This window comes from Physeter macrocephalus, chromosome 1 (assembly GCF_002837175.3).
Source record: "Physeter macrocephalus isolate SW-GA chromosome 1, ASM283717v5, whole genome shotgun sequence".
Lineage (NCBI taxonomy): Eukaryota > Metazoa > Chordata > Mammalia > Artiodactyla > Physeteridae > Physeter > Physeter macrocephalus.
This window is the reverse complement of record NC_041214.2, coordinates 72,807,019-72,823,851: the sequence shown is the minus strand read 5'-3', so window position 1 is coordinate 72,823,851 and position 16,833 is coordinate 72,807,019. Positions and strand designations below refer to the sequence as shown.

The following is a 16,833-nucleotide window of genomic DNA, read 5'->3' as shown; positions in this document are numbered from 1 at the left end:
CCTGTGCTCCGCAACGGGAGAGGCCACAACAGTGAGAGGCCCACGTACCGCAAAAAAAAAAAAAAAAAAAAAAAAAAAAAAAAAAAAGGTTAAAACAGTAAATTTTACATTAGGTGTGTCTCTCCACAATTTAAAAAAACCCCACATTTAAAAGATTTTAAAATAAAAGAGACAGAGACTGGAAGGAAAGGAGATAGAAGGAGGAAGAAGACAAATAGGAATCAAAAAAAAGAAGCAAGTAGAATAATCTCAAGGGCAGATACAATGCAACACAGCAAACAAAAAGCAAGGCAGTTGGAGAAGAAAGTGGAATAAAACCATGGGGTTCGGGAGAAGCTCGACATGGGAGGGAGGTTTAAAGAAGAGCACAGAAAACAAATTAAAAAGTGACATGAGTGAGAAAGAGGAGTTAGAAAGGAGAACATGAGGACAGGGAGATGACATGGGCTAAAGCAAAACACGCACAATTAACCAGCTCCTCATAGGGACAAATATTACACAGTCACAATACCAGCCTGAAAACACGATATGAAATGAGGCAAAGCGTTTCCATCAACAATAATCTGTTGGCTTATTCTTTCCACCCCTGCCCCAGGAGCTCTGCTTCCCTTCCTGTAATCAATTAAAGTGATGTTGGTCACAGATTATTTTAAAGGTCATCTCCCTGTACCTTCTCCCTTTAGTGAACAAAGAGTGATTCACGCAACTCTCCATCAAAGGAGACAGAAATTTTGCAAGTAAACTCCAATTAAAACAAAATGGTACTGGATGAGGTGCCATTTTTACTATAAAATTTAAAAAAAAAACTAAGCTGATAACCAAAAGAAAATGCTAATTAAGTTCAAGAAGTAAATGCAAACATTAAAACCTAAAACCTATAAAATGAAGATTTGTGTGATAGGAATTATATAAATAAACCAAAGAGTTTCCCCGCAAAGTGGGAATAGAGACAAAAGGAGACCTTTCTTACCCCATGCATATGAAGCATATCAATTCCAAAATGCGCTAAGTGCTTGGCCAAATGAGGATCCAAAACAGGTTCCTCTTCTTGGAAAGAATAAACATCTAGAAGGTGAAGAGAAAATAAGCACTGAGATCTGTAATCAAGTCATTCAATAATCAACACATATTTACCAAGCTCCTACTATGCCCTGGGTTTGGGATATAGCAATGAACAAAACAAAAATCTCTTGTGAGTTTCAACTGGGGGGAAGACAGATGATAAAAAATAAGCATAATAAATAGGTATTTTTGTAAATATACCCATAATATCAATTCTTTTGACAATTCAGAAAGTAATTTTAAAAAGGTTTCTGAAACAAGAAAAAAAGAACAGTGTCTAAAGTTAAAATAATTTAAAATTAGACAAATACAAATGCCTAACACGGATTGTTCTAACCTGAACCCCAGTGGCATAGAGATAAGTTTGGGAGGAGGGAAGGGTGATGGAGGAAACAGCCACGCCGTCTGCCCACGCAGGGAGAACCTGTGAGGAACAGAGAACACACAGGCCCTCGTGGCTGCCGAATGGCTGGACCGCAGTGTGAGGTCCAGGACAAAACAAAATTCTGCCTGTGGAACCTTCTATAGTCTCTCTGGTAGTCCCAGACCTACCACCTCACGACCCTCCACCTCCACCTGCCCCCTCATCCCCTCTTCCCTACTTCAGTGTCCACACCTCACAGAACTGGTGAGGGATCTGTGAAGACTGCTGTGCTTCCCAAATGCGTCCACCCTATAGCACACAGAAGAAGATGATGATGCATTTAGCACAGTGGGGTAACTCAGGAGGTTCCACCCGCCCCAGGACCTGAGGGATCAGCATGTTGGCCTCATCCGTAACCCACTCACGGCACACCGGTGTTGGGAAGCTGTGTGTTTGGGGGTGGCAGGGGAGGGTTCTCTCCTCAGGACCCTCAATATGCCCCCTGACAACATAAGGCTTTAGACCGCACCTGGCTTCTTGCGGTGTGATTCAAAGCAGCAGCATTACCTGGGAGCTTGTGAGAAATGCAGAATCTCGGGCCCAACCCCAAACCTACTGAATGAGAATCTGCATTTTAACAAGATCTCCACATGCACAGCAAAGTCTGAGAAGCACTGCCTAGAGTTTTCAAAAGCTATCCAAACTGCTGCCTTATCTGTCGTCATCAGGCAGTGCAATGCAGGAGAGGGAAACATTTTCAGGCCCATTTTGCAGGTAAGGAAACGAGGGTTAGAAAAGTTAAATCATTTGCCTCAAACCCCACACGTGGCCCAGAACCCAGGTATTCTGACTCCTGGCCCAGTCCTTTTTCCTCTGCACTAGACTATTATTTCCTCAGATCTCTCAGGAGACCAAGAGGCTCAGTGAAGCACCATCCTAGGCCCTTAACAGGAATGGAGAGTCAAAAACCACAATTTCTTCACTTCTAAATTTGAAAAACAAAATCTGAAAATAGATATAAAGATATTATTCTTTAGGATAGTAAAAGATAGACTGTTCAAGGAGTTTCTTGCTCTTTGGAACAATACCAGGAGTAGAACAAAAAGTAATATATATAGAAACTATGGTGACCCTCTGACCCAAACCCAGATACACAGAGACTCACTGCCACCCCAAAAAAGCCACTCTTTCTATTATTAATAGATTAAACATTGTATAGCTTTCTCCTCTATCCCTCTTCCCTTAGGGGCCCATTTTAACTTGTGAATAGCAGCCTTCATTTATATTCCTTTTTTAAATATAATTCAGTGCTATCAAAAGCAAAACCAAAAGACAAAATCCCCAGTGCAATTAAGAAAAAATTTCCAAAAAGTTTAAATACAAAAAAAAAAAATCTTTGAACTAATAACTTAAAACAAATACATCAACAATATTTTTAATCTATGACACATGACACCAAAATACCACTCAAATATTGGCTGGAAGGTGAAAATGACACTCTCCAGGCACTTATCTTTGGTTATTATTAACTAGTGAGATAGTTTTGAAGACTTAAGCCTTTAAGCCTCTAAGCCTCTAATTATCAGAGCTCCAATAGAAAATAATAAGATTGCTAGAAATGCACCATTGGCATGGGTCTAGGATTTTGAAATAAGTAAAAATCACATAGAACTCTATGGTTCTTAAGCCATTAGGCTCCAGCCTAATGAGAAATTAGTGAGAAATTAACATTTCCTATCTCCAGTCATTAACTGCTCCAAAAATATGACATGATTTGGTGAGACACAACAGTTACTTCTTACCCCAATGACAAAAACAGTTTAGTGAGTAACACACATGAAATCTAAAAATGAACTGTGATCCTTAAACTTGGCAATCATGAAGAATTTTCAAATGACATGTAGTCATAGAAAAAAAAATTTGAAATAGATTCAGGGGCTGCAAATCCTTACACATTTTTCATTGGGAAATTCACTTTATTTCCAACTTCTGCTTAGCAAACTCAAGTCTTAGCTCAGAAACTATCGTAGCAAATAAGCATTGCCTGACAAGTATTACCCTGCCGACCCCTTCCTTGACTTAAAAGCTTGGAGCCAAAACACACAGTTAGGAAGCTCACAGAAAGATCCTCCTAGGAATAGTCCAAGCAGAGTTTCATGAGTAAGTACTTTTACTTTAGAAGGAAACCAGTCATTGTTTCATTTCAAGTTAAATGACAAATTAAGCCATGGAGAGCATGGAGAGACCCACAGAAGGGAAAAGATAAAAGAAAAGGTTTAAAAAGAAAAGAAAAGAAAAGAAAAGGTTTATAGCATGAATAACTCATTGATGTGATAAGCATGTTAGAAAACAGTATGTGCATTAAGTTCCAAAACTAAGGAAAAGGTTAGAGAATAGAGATGGAGACTAAGACTGAGACAAAGACTGAGAATCTGTAAGGAATTTACATAAAAATGGTAATAATTTCTTTTTTCTGAATGGGAAGGTTTCTTTTTGGTTTTTTGCTTTTCTTTTTTTCCCAAATTTATTATATTTTGATTGAAAAGAATGTTTTATAAGTAATTGCCAAAGATTAAAATGTTTCTATATGGTGGTATACTATTAGGACTAGTGTACCACTGGTCATCCTTGTTCACCCACAGGGATTCACTCACTCACTCATTCATTCATTTATTGATTCATTCATTGTATTCAACAAATATTTACTGAACACCAAATATATACAGATACTGAGGATCTAATATTAAATAAGACAAGCAGGGTCCCTGTCCTCACAAGTTTAAACTTTATTATTTCAAATAGTCTTATAAGAATGCTGGTTTAGTATAAAGGACCTCAACAGATGTCTTCTTGGTTATGGTTTACTCATGTGACTTTGGGCTCTCTTTCCTAAGCCCCAGAAAATGGCATAAGTCCAAATTCTGCCCTCAGATACCCACACAGGAAAGCAGAAGGAAAGAGAGGTAGAGATGTACCTCAACAAGATCTGGTGTTTAGAAAGACTAAAGAAACCAGAGAAGCTGGCTTCACTGCTCTATCATCACAGCTCAAATGGGAAAAAAGAAAAAAAACAAAACCCAGAACTCTTGGTCAAACACCAAGTCACAAGCCAGAGAGGAAAGGAGCTCTCCAGAGTAAGTATGATCCATTCATCCAAACTGCATCTCTCCACATGAGTTTATATTTGCATGCCTATAGAGCATCTGCCACAGACAGGAAAAGAACAGAAACAAGAGAATGCTCCAACAATTAATCTAGAAACCCAAACACAAAATGAATGAGGGCAGAGGTATATACCATCACCTTAGACAGTATAACTCCCAGGCCAGACAGAACCTAGACTGTGGTCAGGAAAGGAAAACAATTAAGAGGAAAAAGATGTCCATAAAATAGAAAAAAAGAAAAAGAAGAAAAGGTAAATCAGAGGAGAAAACTTTATCGGTGTTGTCTGTCTTCCTCCATCTGTTTACAACACAAATATTTACTGAGCACCTACTGTGTGTGAGGGGCTATGCTAGATGAGATAGAATAGTAAACAACAAACGTGGCGCTCAGGCCCTGCCGTCCCAGGTGACCACCTTAGACACAGCAACAGGATCTCATGAAAAGTGCCACAGTGGAGCAGCACAGAGGCACACAGAGGGGCACAAACCAGGTTAAAACTAAAATGAAGTAGTCAATGCCTTGATCCAAATCCTTGAGCTGATACCCAGGTCAGGGGTGAAGATAACCAAAGAAGAAAAATCACCTTCAGGCGGCAGTGAGGAGGGAGCCCGTGGAGCAGAGGTGGAGGACCTCCGGGCTCACATCGACAAGCTGACGGGGATCCTGCAGGAGGTGAAGCTGCAGAACAGCAGCAAGGACCGCGAGCTGCAGGCCCTGAGGGACCGCATGCTTCGCATGGAGAGGGTCATCCCCCCGACCCAGGATCACGAGGATGAGAACGAAGAAGCTGGTGAGGCCACGTGGGCCCAGCCCCAAGGGTCTGAGGCAGCAGAGCAGGAAGCCCCCAGTGACCGAGCACCTCCCGCGCGGCCCTCCTCGCCGCCCCTGTCGAGCTGGGAGCGGGTGTCGAGGCTGATGGAGGAGGACCCCGCCTTCCGTCGGGGGCGCCTTCGCTGGCTCAAGCAGGAGCAGCTGCGGCTGCAGGGACTGCAGGGCTCCGGGGGCCGGGGCGGGGGGCTGCGCAGACCCCCCCGCCCGCTTCCTGCCCCTTCACGACTGCAAGCTGCGCTTCCCCTTCAAGAGCAACCCCCAGCACCGCGAGTCCTGGCCGGGGGCGGGGGCCGCGGAGTCCCCAGCGCCCCCCCCGCCCCCCGAGGAGCTCACCGCAGCTGCGGCTGCAGGGACTGCAGGGCTCCGGGGGCCGGGGCGGGGGGCTGCGCAGACCCCCCGCCCGCTTCGTGCCCCCTCACGACTGCAAGCTGCGCTTCCCCTTCAAGAGCAACCCCCAGCACCGCGAGTCCTGGCCGGGGGCGGGGGCCGGGGAGTCCCCAGCGCCACCCCAGCCCCCCGAGGAGCTCACCCCCTCTCCGGCCACCCCTGCCCGCAGGCCCCCAAGTCCCCGCAGGTCCCACCGTCCCCGCAGGAATTCCCTGGACGGAGGGGGTCGGTCCCGGGGAGGGGGTTCTGCACAGCCCGAACCCCAGCACTTCCAGCCCAAAAAGCACAACTATTATCCCCAGCAGCCCCAACCATACCCAGCCCAGAGGCCCCCAGGGCCACGCTACCCCCCATACACTACGCCCCCGCGGATGAGACGGCAGCGCTCAGCCCCTGACCTCAAGGAGAGTGGGGCGGCCGTGTGAGCCCCGCATCTTGAGCAGAGAGGGCCTGGCGGAGCCCCTCGCTGGGATGAGATGCTGCTTCCCCAGAAGCCCTGGGGCAGGAGGCCCAGGACCAGAGAGAAGGTCCGAGTAGGTGACAGAAGATGTAGGAGTAACTGGGCCGGAGGCTGAGGGAGGAAGGAAGAGGGCACAGAGCTGCCAGGAGCAAACCAAAGTGAAGGAGAGAGAGGGGAAGCTGCCTCGGGGCTGCCCCTTGCAGGGGGTCCCACAAATGCTGCTAGGGTGGGTGGGGGGCTGGAGTGCCGCGTAGTCGGTGTTTGACTTTCTTTTCAAGTGGGGGCAAAGGGGAGAGAACCTAGAGGGAGGTAAGTTCTCCCCCCTCCTGGCCCTGTCTCTCTGTCCGTCTCTGGTGGGTTTCTGTTTCCAGGGAGGTGTGGTAGGATCATAAGTCATTCCTCTCCCCTTCCAGGCCTCCTGCTATATTTGGGGGACCTGTCTGGCATCTGGTTTGCCTGGGGTCCCTGAGGATGTGGGACCTTTCAATAAAGGATGGAAAACAGAAAAAAAAAAAAAAGCACCTTCAGATGCTGCTGAGCTGGTGCAGGGGCCAGTGGGATAGGCGATTTCACTGCTGCCACGGGCATTACAGGAAGACTCTCCTGTAACCACCAAGGCTTTGAGGATTCTTCTTAGGTAAACTAATTTCTATGATGAAAGAAAAACACACCTTCTCTTGCCTCCAACCCTCTTCATTCCTTTCCCACCAAGAACCTCAACCTTGCTCTGCCAAATGAATGTCTCCTCCCACAGAGGAAAGCTTTTTGTTTGCTTGTATGGTGATCTGTTTCTTATTTTGTTTGCTGCTGTACCCATGGAACCCAGAGTGGAATTCGATATGGGGCCCACTTTTATTACCCAGCCACCACAATGGCCTAGCCTGGAGGGATCAAGGCTTCCTGGAAGAACTAATTCTAGGCTGAGACCTCAAGATGAGTAGGAGTTTCTCACTGAGCAGGTATGTCCTTACTGGGGAGAAGGAAACCAGGACGATTGGATCACACGACCATTAAATATCTGAGTTCACAACCTGTTTGGATTCCATGTTCACTAAGCAATATTCTAAATATAATTCAGCTTCCCACAGGGAGGGAATGTACTGGTCGCGTTGACATAAACATCCCACTTACAGGTGGTCGTGGTTCTCACTAGAAACTAAAAACTAAACACCCCGACTTTAACACTTTGTCTCTTGTGAGTTGAATTAGCCTCAGTGAGCCTAGCAAGTATGGAAGATGGACCCTCACCAGTGCTACCGTCATCAGGAGGGGCCATCCCACCCCCAGACAGAGGGCACCTTACCCTCCTGGGCCTCAACATCCACAAGGCCCATCATCAGACATTTATGGAAACTTTACACATGTTTTCATTAACTTATTTGGCTTTTAAATAAACAATAAGCTACACCTAGCAATCTATTAAACAGATTTAAAAGAAATGAAAATAGAATTGATGCATCCCATAAACTAATATGTAATGATAATTAGACTGAAAATAATTATTTGTGTTGAAACCAACTCTGCACAAGATAAGCCGGAATCAAATCCTGATCTATTGTCAAAAAGTGAACATGGGCTTCCCTGGTGGAGCAGTGGTTAAGAATCCGCCTGCCAATGCAGGGGACACGGGTTCGAGCCCTGGTCCGGGAAGATCCCACATGCCGCAGAGCAACTAAGCCCGTGTGCCACAACTACTGAGCCCACGCACTGCAACTACTGAAGCCCGCACACCTAGAGCCCATACTCCGCAACAAAAGAAGCCACCACAATGAGAAGCCCGCATACTGCAACGAAGAGTAGCTCCCACTCGCCACAACTAGAGAAAGCCCACACACAGCAACGAAGACCCAACACAGCCAAAAAAATAAATTAAAAAAAAATAATTTTAAAAATTATTTTTAATAATTTTAAACTTAGCCTCAGCTAAGTGAGTTTAAGAACCCTCATCACAGGTGCACATTCTACATTGCTTTTGCCAATGTTTTATGCTTCCTATGGTTGAAAAAAGAGTATTTATTCAAATACTCAATTACATGAAGAGTAATTTGTGCACAACTACTGAGCCCACGAGCCATGACTACTGAGCCCACGCACCAGAACTACTGAGCCCATGCGCTCTGGAGCCTGTGCGCCACAACTAGAGAGAAGCCCACGCACCACGATGAAAGATCCCGCATGACACAACTAAGACCCGACACACCCAAAAATAAATAAATAAATAAATATTTTTTTTTAAAAAATATGCATAGAGAATAGAATTAATCCTTGCCTTTACTACTAGCATACATTTAAATAGAATATAATTATTTAAGTACTTATAGACCAGCTGGTTCATTTAATCAAAGTATCCATGCCTACATGCATAAGATTTTGTTTGACACTTAAAGATGAAAAAGACATAGCTCAAGCAAAATTTTAGAACAAATCCCCATATACAAATAATTGTTGTCTTGAACAGGATGTTCTGAGAGCTGGACTTCTAATAACTGGTCTTATCAAAACACTACATAATATTACTCAGCCATGAAAAAGAATAAAATATTGCCATTTGCAGTAACATGGATGGACCTAGAGATTATCATACTATGTGAAGTAAGTCAGAGAAAGACAAATATCATATGACATCACTTATAGGAGGAATCTAAAAAGATGATACAAATGAACTTATTTACAAAACAGAAACAGACTCATAGACATAGAAAACAAACTTATGGTTACCAAAGGGAAAACAGGGAGGGGGATAATTTAGAAGTTTGGGATTAACAGATACACACTACTATATATAAAATAGATAAACAACAAGGACCTACTATATAGCACAGAGAACTATATTCAGTATCTTGTAATAACCTATAATAGAAAAGGATCTGAAAAAGAATATACATATGTATAACTGAATCATTTTGCTGTATACCTGAAACTAACACAACACTGTATGTAAATCAACTGTACTCCAATTTTTAAAAAAGGCTCTGCATAAGATAGCACTAAAAGTAAAAACATCTGAATTATCCTCCCCTTGCAATGGTACCTAATAGAATGCCTACATTACAAACTCTTCTTTCTCTCTATAGGCCCTGCAAGAACAATGATGGTTACCATATACAGCAGTCATTCAACAGAGCAATGACCTGTAAGCACTTTGCTGTAACCCTGAATCCAACTGCATGTCCTGAATTTCCTCTTCAGATCCTGGAAGGCTTAGGATTCAACCTGGCTTGTGTAGCAGTTTATTTATTTGAGGGGAAAATGTCTGGCACCAGCACCTGAGACTCTTGCAGCTATTTTTCTCTAATGAGTTAAAAGAAGTCCACTAAACTTTGGAAGTTTACCCAAAAGGTGAATCAAAAGAATCTTGACATGACCTAACTGCCAGCCCTCAATTATAAAATAGATAAATGAAACCAGTTTGATGGAGAGGGCATGGCTGACAAAGAGTGTACCACATTCAGTGAAAACATCCTCACTAATTAACTTTGAGGCTGGTTAATTCAGTCAGAGAAAGATAGCAGAGAAGAAAAGCCAAATGTCTTTATATTTTTCCTAAAAAAATCATCTTACCTTAAAGTAAATAAGAAATAAAGATTAAAACCTGGACAGATGGAGAAACTGACCTGGGTGTGGGTGCAGGTCTGTGCTTCATAAGTGTTTTCAGTGATGCTGAGATGATGGGTTCTTACGGCCACTGCTCAGTATTTAAGTTTCTCATTATTAACCCTGATGTAATTTCCCTTTTCCCTCACCAAATGATAGAAGGAATTAACTGTACAAACATAGCCAAAAGCTAACATACAGGTGAGAGCACGAAGAAGACCAGTTCTGAAGCTGACAGTACAAGTAGGAACCACTTCTAACCCTTTGCTGCACTGGACGCCGTCACTGCCTGCTGATGTCAGGGGCTCTGAACACACAGTATCTTTAAAACCCATCTTCTCCATAATGAATCCATTTGTACCTAAAATGATACTAACCCCCATAATGAATTCTGGGCCATCCCCCTACTATTCTAATGGTGGGTTTGATTATGCACACTCACTTCACAAGTCCTGGTTCCTGCTTCTGTCCTCTTAGCCAAGAGATATCCAGAAAGATACTAACAAAAGCAGCAAACTTTTATCACGACCTTACGGTGTGCACTGGGCTAAATGCTTATGCACCTTAACAAACCTACGAGGGAGGTACTGTGATTATCCTCAAGATGAGGAACCTGAGGCTTAGAAGGATTTGAAAACTCACCCAAGATCTCACAGCTAACAAGAGGCAGATGACAATTCGAACCTGGGCTGAGTTCAGAACTTATGCCCTCCAACCCCAGAGATTAAGGCACTGGTTAAATCTAAGAGGGAGCCACTGTAAGTTCCCAAGTTGGTAAAGGCACACTCACCTGCCCCGTCAGGAGTGATGGTTCCCAGTTTCACAGCTAGAGGGTAGCCCAGGTCTCTGTAATGCTCCAGCGCATGCCCGTTGCCCCCGGAGCTGTCAAAGAACCACTTCCCACACAGCACAGAGCCGTCGGTCAGATTCAACCAGAGGTTTTCTCGCAGGTCACACCTGGCACACTTCCAACCACTGTAAAATCATCAGACAGCAGTTAGAGCAGCCAGAGTACAAGGCGTGATTAGAAAATTAACATCTAAGAAAATGGAGTGTCTCAAGCTGGGGGCAGCTGGGGCAGGCACAGGAGACCGTCAGCGGACTAACAGAGATCCATTCTAGAGCAGCAGGGCCACTCAGTAACCTGCCTGCCCCCCAAATGGGGGCCAGCTCCTCCCAGCTCCTTCGAGATGGTCCTTTTACTTTAGAAAAGACACAGAACCTGAGGGTAGGAGGGAAGGTCATTTCCCTAAAATTCCTTACATGAGAGTAAGGTAAGCTTAAAACATTAAAGATCCCATGTAAGCTTAACACATGAAAGATCCCATGTGTATAAACATCTGAAGTTCCAAAGCATTAGCCGCAAGCAGTAAGACTGGTTTAAACAAAATCCTACTACACCGACAATCTAAATTAAGTAGAAAGGAAAACAACTTAACTGAAGGTTGAATGTCAGGTATGTGCCAGGGGCTTTACAGAAGTTTTATCATTTAATTCTAATATACACTCTTCAGCATTAGTAACCACCCACACTATCAAAGGGAGAAAAAGCCCAGAGGCACCATGCCTTCCCTAAGACCACACAGAACAGGAATGCAGTACAGTCAGGGTTCAACCAGAAGGGACACATTCCTAATCTACCTGCTCTTTCACTCCAGCACCTGCCTCTGGAAACACACTGGTATCCGATTACAGGAGGTGCAAAAGGAGCCTAAAGAGCATTCCAGCCAAAATGTGACAACCAAAGACTACTGACCGTCTTTGTAAGTTGGGTGCCCCAGAAGCAGACTCTGAGACAAAGATTGGGATGCAAATGGCTCATTTGGGAGGCTATCCCAGGAAGCACCCTAGGGGAGTGAGGGAAGAGAGACTGAAAGGGCAGGAAGCCAGTGCAGGGACTGTGAACAAGCAGATGACCCCATGGGCCACTGGGGCTCGGTCCAGCTGGGGAACTCCAGGAGACAGTAACCCCACCTGAGCATAGGGATCTAGGGTGTTCATCCCTCCACTCCACAGTCACTGGCTGAGGGCTGTTCCAGGAGCACGGCTCTGCAGCGTTTCTGACTGTCCGGTGCACTGGCCTACCTGGCTCGGGCAGGCAGAGAAAGCCCTCAAGCGAGGAGCTGCAGGTGCTCACAACCGGAGGCCTTAGGGTAGGGATGGGCTCCAGGGCAGGGGCTGGCCATGGTCAGCGTCTACTACAAAGGTAGAGATAATTCTAGAGAGAAGTTTTGAGCTTTCTAAAAAATAATTAAATAATTAATTAATTAATTAATTATTTGGGGGCTGTGTTGGGTCTTCGTTGCTGTGTGCGGGGCTTTCTCTAGTTGCGGCGAGGCGAGCGGGGGCTACTCTTCCTTGCGGTGCGTGGGCTTCTCATCGCGGTGGCTTCTCTTGTTGCGGAGCATGGGCTCTAGGCACGCGGGCTTCAGTAGTTGTGGCTCGAGGGCTCTAGAGCACACACTCAGTAGCTGTGGCGCACGAGCTTAGTTGCTCCGCGGCGTGTAGGATCTTCCCGGACCAGGGCTCAAACCCGTGACCCCTGCGTTGGCAGGGGGATTCTTAACCACTGTGTCACCAGGGAAGTCCCAAGCTTATTTTTAATAAAATATATAATTGCTAATTCAGTGAAGAGGTAGAAAAATAAATATTCCTTTGGCCCGTTTTGGGGGAGAAAGTTCCATTTTGCTGTCTGACCCTCACCTTGGAGGAATCCTGACTCCGTTGTCTAACTGGGTGAGTTTATTTGCATATTTGGACACCGGCAATTCATTTTCCCACGTATCTGGGTCCTGCTTTCTGTATGGAGATTTTGAGCTGAGAACTGCATCACAAGCAATTGTTACCTGCAAGACAAATACAGATGTGATATATTAAAACAGCTTGAGAGAACAGCAAATTCTATAAAATGAATTGTAAAGTTTATTAATAAATACAGCTTAATTCAAGAAAATTCAAATAGCTCAGTTACCATGAGAGCAAGATGCTAGTTTCCTGATTCCAGCACATTCTCCCTGGGTCTAGCTAGGTTTTATCCTGGCCTGGAGTTTGCAATAGTAACAATGACACAAGATAGCAAAGAACCAAATCCAGTTTGTAAACCCAAGCATAAGAGTCAGATTTAACAATTGCTACCTCTTAGCAAGTGGAGTGAAAAGTATAAGGTGAACAATTTACAAGGGTGAAATTAGCAAGAGGAATGCCTAGGATTTACCCAAGTGGCGTGTTGTACTCCTAACAACTATACACCCAGACAACTGATATCCTCAACTCATCACACAATGATATATGGTCAAGGGCACTTGAATGAAATGCAAGCAGCATGGCTCCATTTCTTAATCTAGTGCAAATGTGACACTGTATGGGGACATGCCTGGCTGTCTCTGTGTCAGATCAGCCCACATCATGAGCAAATCTGTGATGTCTGGCTTGGCACCAACTGACCACGGAGGAGGGCGGACTCTCTGCTTTCTCCCAAACCCCACTGATTCTGGATATATGCCTCTCACCACATTCGCTACTTGCTTAATGCTATAAGCTATTTCTAACTCTCTTTAAAAACATATTCTGGGGCTTCCCTGGTGGCGCACTGGTTGTGAGTCCGCCTGCCGATGCAGGGGATGCGGGTTCGTGCCCCGGTCTGGGAGGATTCCACATGCCGCGGAGCGGATAGGCCTGTGAGCCATGGCCACTGGGCCTGTGCGTCCGGAGCCTGTGCCCCGCAACGGGAGAGGCCACAATGGTGAGAGGCCCGCCTACCACAAAAAAAAAAAAAAAAAAAAAAAACATATTCTGATGAGAATGTAAAATGGTGCAGCCACTTTGGAAAATAATTTGGCAGGTCCTCAAATGGTTAAACAGAGTTACCATATGACCCAGCAATTCCAATCCTAGGTATACACCCAAGATAAATAGAAATATGTGTCCACACAAAAACTTATACATAAATGTTCCTAGAAGCATTATTTATAAAAGCCAAAAGTAGAAATGACCCAAATGCCCATTAATGATAAATGGATAAAGTATTGTATTTTGATACTATGAAATGTTATTCAGCAATAAAAAGGAATGAAGTAGTGATACATGCTACAACATGGATGGATCTTGAAAATATATGCTAAGTAAAAAAAAAGCCACCCACAAAGAACCATGTATTGTATGATTCCTTTTGTATGGAATGTCCAGAATAGGCAAATCCACAGAGACAGAAAGTACATTAGTGATTGCCAGAGACTACAGGGAAATGAGATAGTTGTGACGGATGCCCAACTCTGAATATAATAAAAGCCATTGAATTGTCTGAAAAACAATTTTTAACAAAAATCTGTATTCTACATCACTAGCATCCTGTACATTTAGCTGAACTTCATACAGAATATTTTCCTCTGGGTAGCACTGACAACGGACCCCAGAATGGATTAAGAGACATGCTCTGTGGTGACCTAAATGGGAAAGAAATCTAAAAAGGAGTGGATATATATACACGTATAACTGATTCACTTTGTTGTCCAGCAGAAACTAACAGAACATTGTAAAGCAACTATACTCCAATAAAATAAAATAAGCTACAAGGAAAAAAAAAAATAGAGACGAGGGAGGAAGTTCCCTCAGCTGCCACCCCACTCCCACCCCCACCCAGGCCCTGAGCAATTCCTATCAGTCCTACATCCAAAATCTACTTGCAGTCTACCTCTTCTTGATTTCGGCCATACCCATCCTTGTTCAGCCATCGTCCCAGCTCACCCGAATGGCCACACAGCAGCCTCCTTACAATCTCCTTTCTCCTACTCTTGCTCCCTCTTCTCTGCCTGGCAGCCAGTGATCTGCTGTGAACATTAGATCCCATCCTTCTCCAGCTTAAAACTCTCCAAGGTTATACTAAACACTACCAATTGACTACACTGGGCTACCCACAGTCAGGAAAAGTAAAGAGGTCCCTGCCCTCAAAAAGCTTATACTCCATTACAGATCAGGCAATCAGGCAATTCATAAATATATTTAAACCTCTTTTTTTTTGGGGGGGGAGGTGTTTATTTGATAGAAGTTTTTTACTTGATTTACAATGTTATATTAGTTTCAGGTGTACAACATAGTAATCTGATTTTTTATAGCTTATACTCCATTTAGAGTTACTATAAAATATTGGTTATATTCCCTGTATGTATATACAAGAATATATACATTATATCCTTGTATTTTATTTATTTTATACCTAGTAGTTTGTACCTCTTAATTCCCCCTTCTCCTATCTTGCCCTTCTCTAAACCTTTTAAAAAATATTCCCATTCATCTCCCACAAGAAATGTTATATAATTAGCCCTTGCTTTCAATTATCAAAATTCATCTCCCACGCCCTTCCAGTAATGCCCCTAGAAAACAAGGCTGAGTTCACCCTGAGCCCCTTCCTGATTTTATGGGTTTGGGCCATGCTGCCTTAGCACTTCTGGCTACACATCCTAATCTTTTCAGTCTGGTCTGTTACAACCTCTTTGTTGTTTCACTGACTACCTCGATCCCTTCCCTGTCCTCCTCTGAATCTTCTCCACCCTATTAGGTCTTTTTTAAGTGTTCTAGTTTGCAATGAACAGTGATAATAATAAGAATATAATATTCTCTCTTTTCTTTGAATATCCTTCCTGGTGACACTCAACAAAATTTCCTTAATCGTCTAGGACGTTATAAAACACTAACCTAGTGTTTTCAGAATACTACCTAAAATCACTTAGAGGCCCTCTTTATGGATCATAGATGAAGGTCAGGATCCATTATCCTATAATTATACTGTGAATTATCTCAAGTACAGGGGTGTTCTGGAATTGGCTCAAACTGGCTTACAGACTTGTTAAATTTTAAGAAATTCTGCAAGAGGGTTGTTAAACACAGCCATTATTAAAAATTAAATTCTATAGACTCACAATTAAATATATTTTTAAAAGGTAACAAATATTCAAAACTCTTCACTCCCTAGTTGTGTTACTCTATCTTAATAACTAATCTATATGCTCTTGAGGTCACTTACATCCACGTTACGCGAACGGTGAAAACTCTATGTGAGAGTGTCCTACTACACGTCTCTTCCCAACACTGCATTCGGTGACATGTTAGCCTGAAATGGGAGTATTTACACCATGGAAATCAGCAAACATTACAATGCAGGGCTTTGCCCCCAGGGAGCTAGTTGCTAACCAATTACAAGCACACCAAGGCTTGAGTTCCTGACTCTAAAATGAGGCATTAGATTTCAGGCTCTAAGATCCCTACTGAGTCTCAAACACTACGTCTCTGTGACCCCTGTAACACTAAGAGGTAGTTTAACTTTCTGGTAGAATCTACAGAGTATCTATTTGAAACTGATTTCTTTTTTTCGTGCTGAGAAACTCAAGAGATGGCAAAGAGTCACCTGGTTGGGTGAGTTCAATAATTTTTGTTATTTAAAAGCTGAAAAAGAGAATTATCAAACACCAAAAATGTAGCAAAAGCATGAAAAGAAATTACAGTAACTAGCATCTGTTATATAGATAAATCTTACCAGTTACCATCAGATAAATCAGGCTTTTCCTTCTATCTCCCACCTCAACTTCCAAACAATTCTCTCTTTTTTTTCATTCTTAAAGTATCTCTTAATTCTAAAAGACTGTATTAAAAATTATAATATATATTGCTGGATATGGATTTCTATGACACTTCACTTTTCTATAAAAGTGTTCACACTTAGGATTATGTTCTAAGTATAGGAATAATGAAAAGTACTTAAAGGCTCTCATTAACTTTTCTCATATAATGACTTTTTCTTCATAAGGGAGTGAGAGAAAAATCATTTCTCATGACATTCATTCACAATGTGCTTCTTCTTTTTTGACAGCAGACTCAAGAGTTATATTAAGGGCTTCCCTGGTGGCGCAGTGGTTGTGAGTCCACCTGCCTATGCAGGGGACACGGGTTCGTGCCCCGGTCCGGGAAGATCCCACAT

General features: G+C 43.4%; 1 protein-coding gene across 1 annotated transcript in view; it reads right to left on the bottom strand.

Moving 5' to 3' along the window:
- The window catches only part of USP13 (ubiquitin specific peptidase 13), a 124,200-nt gene that overhangs the window by 65,917 nt on the left and 41,450 nt on the right, over positions 1-16,833 (bottom strand). Inside the window, exons 5-7 of the mRNA XM_024124169.3 lie at positions 12,567-12,709; positions 10,654-10,838; positions 971-1,065 (exon numbers count right to left, since the gene is read on the bottom strand). Coding sequence (XP_023979937.1) covers positions 971-1,065; positions 10,654-10,838; positions 12,567-12,709 — 423 coding nt within the window. The remainder of the gene's footprint in view (positions 1-970; positions 1,066-10,653; positions 10,839-12,566; positions 12,710-16,833) is intronic.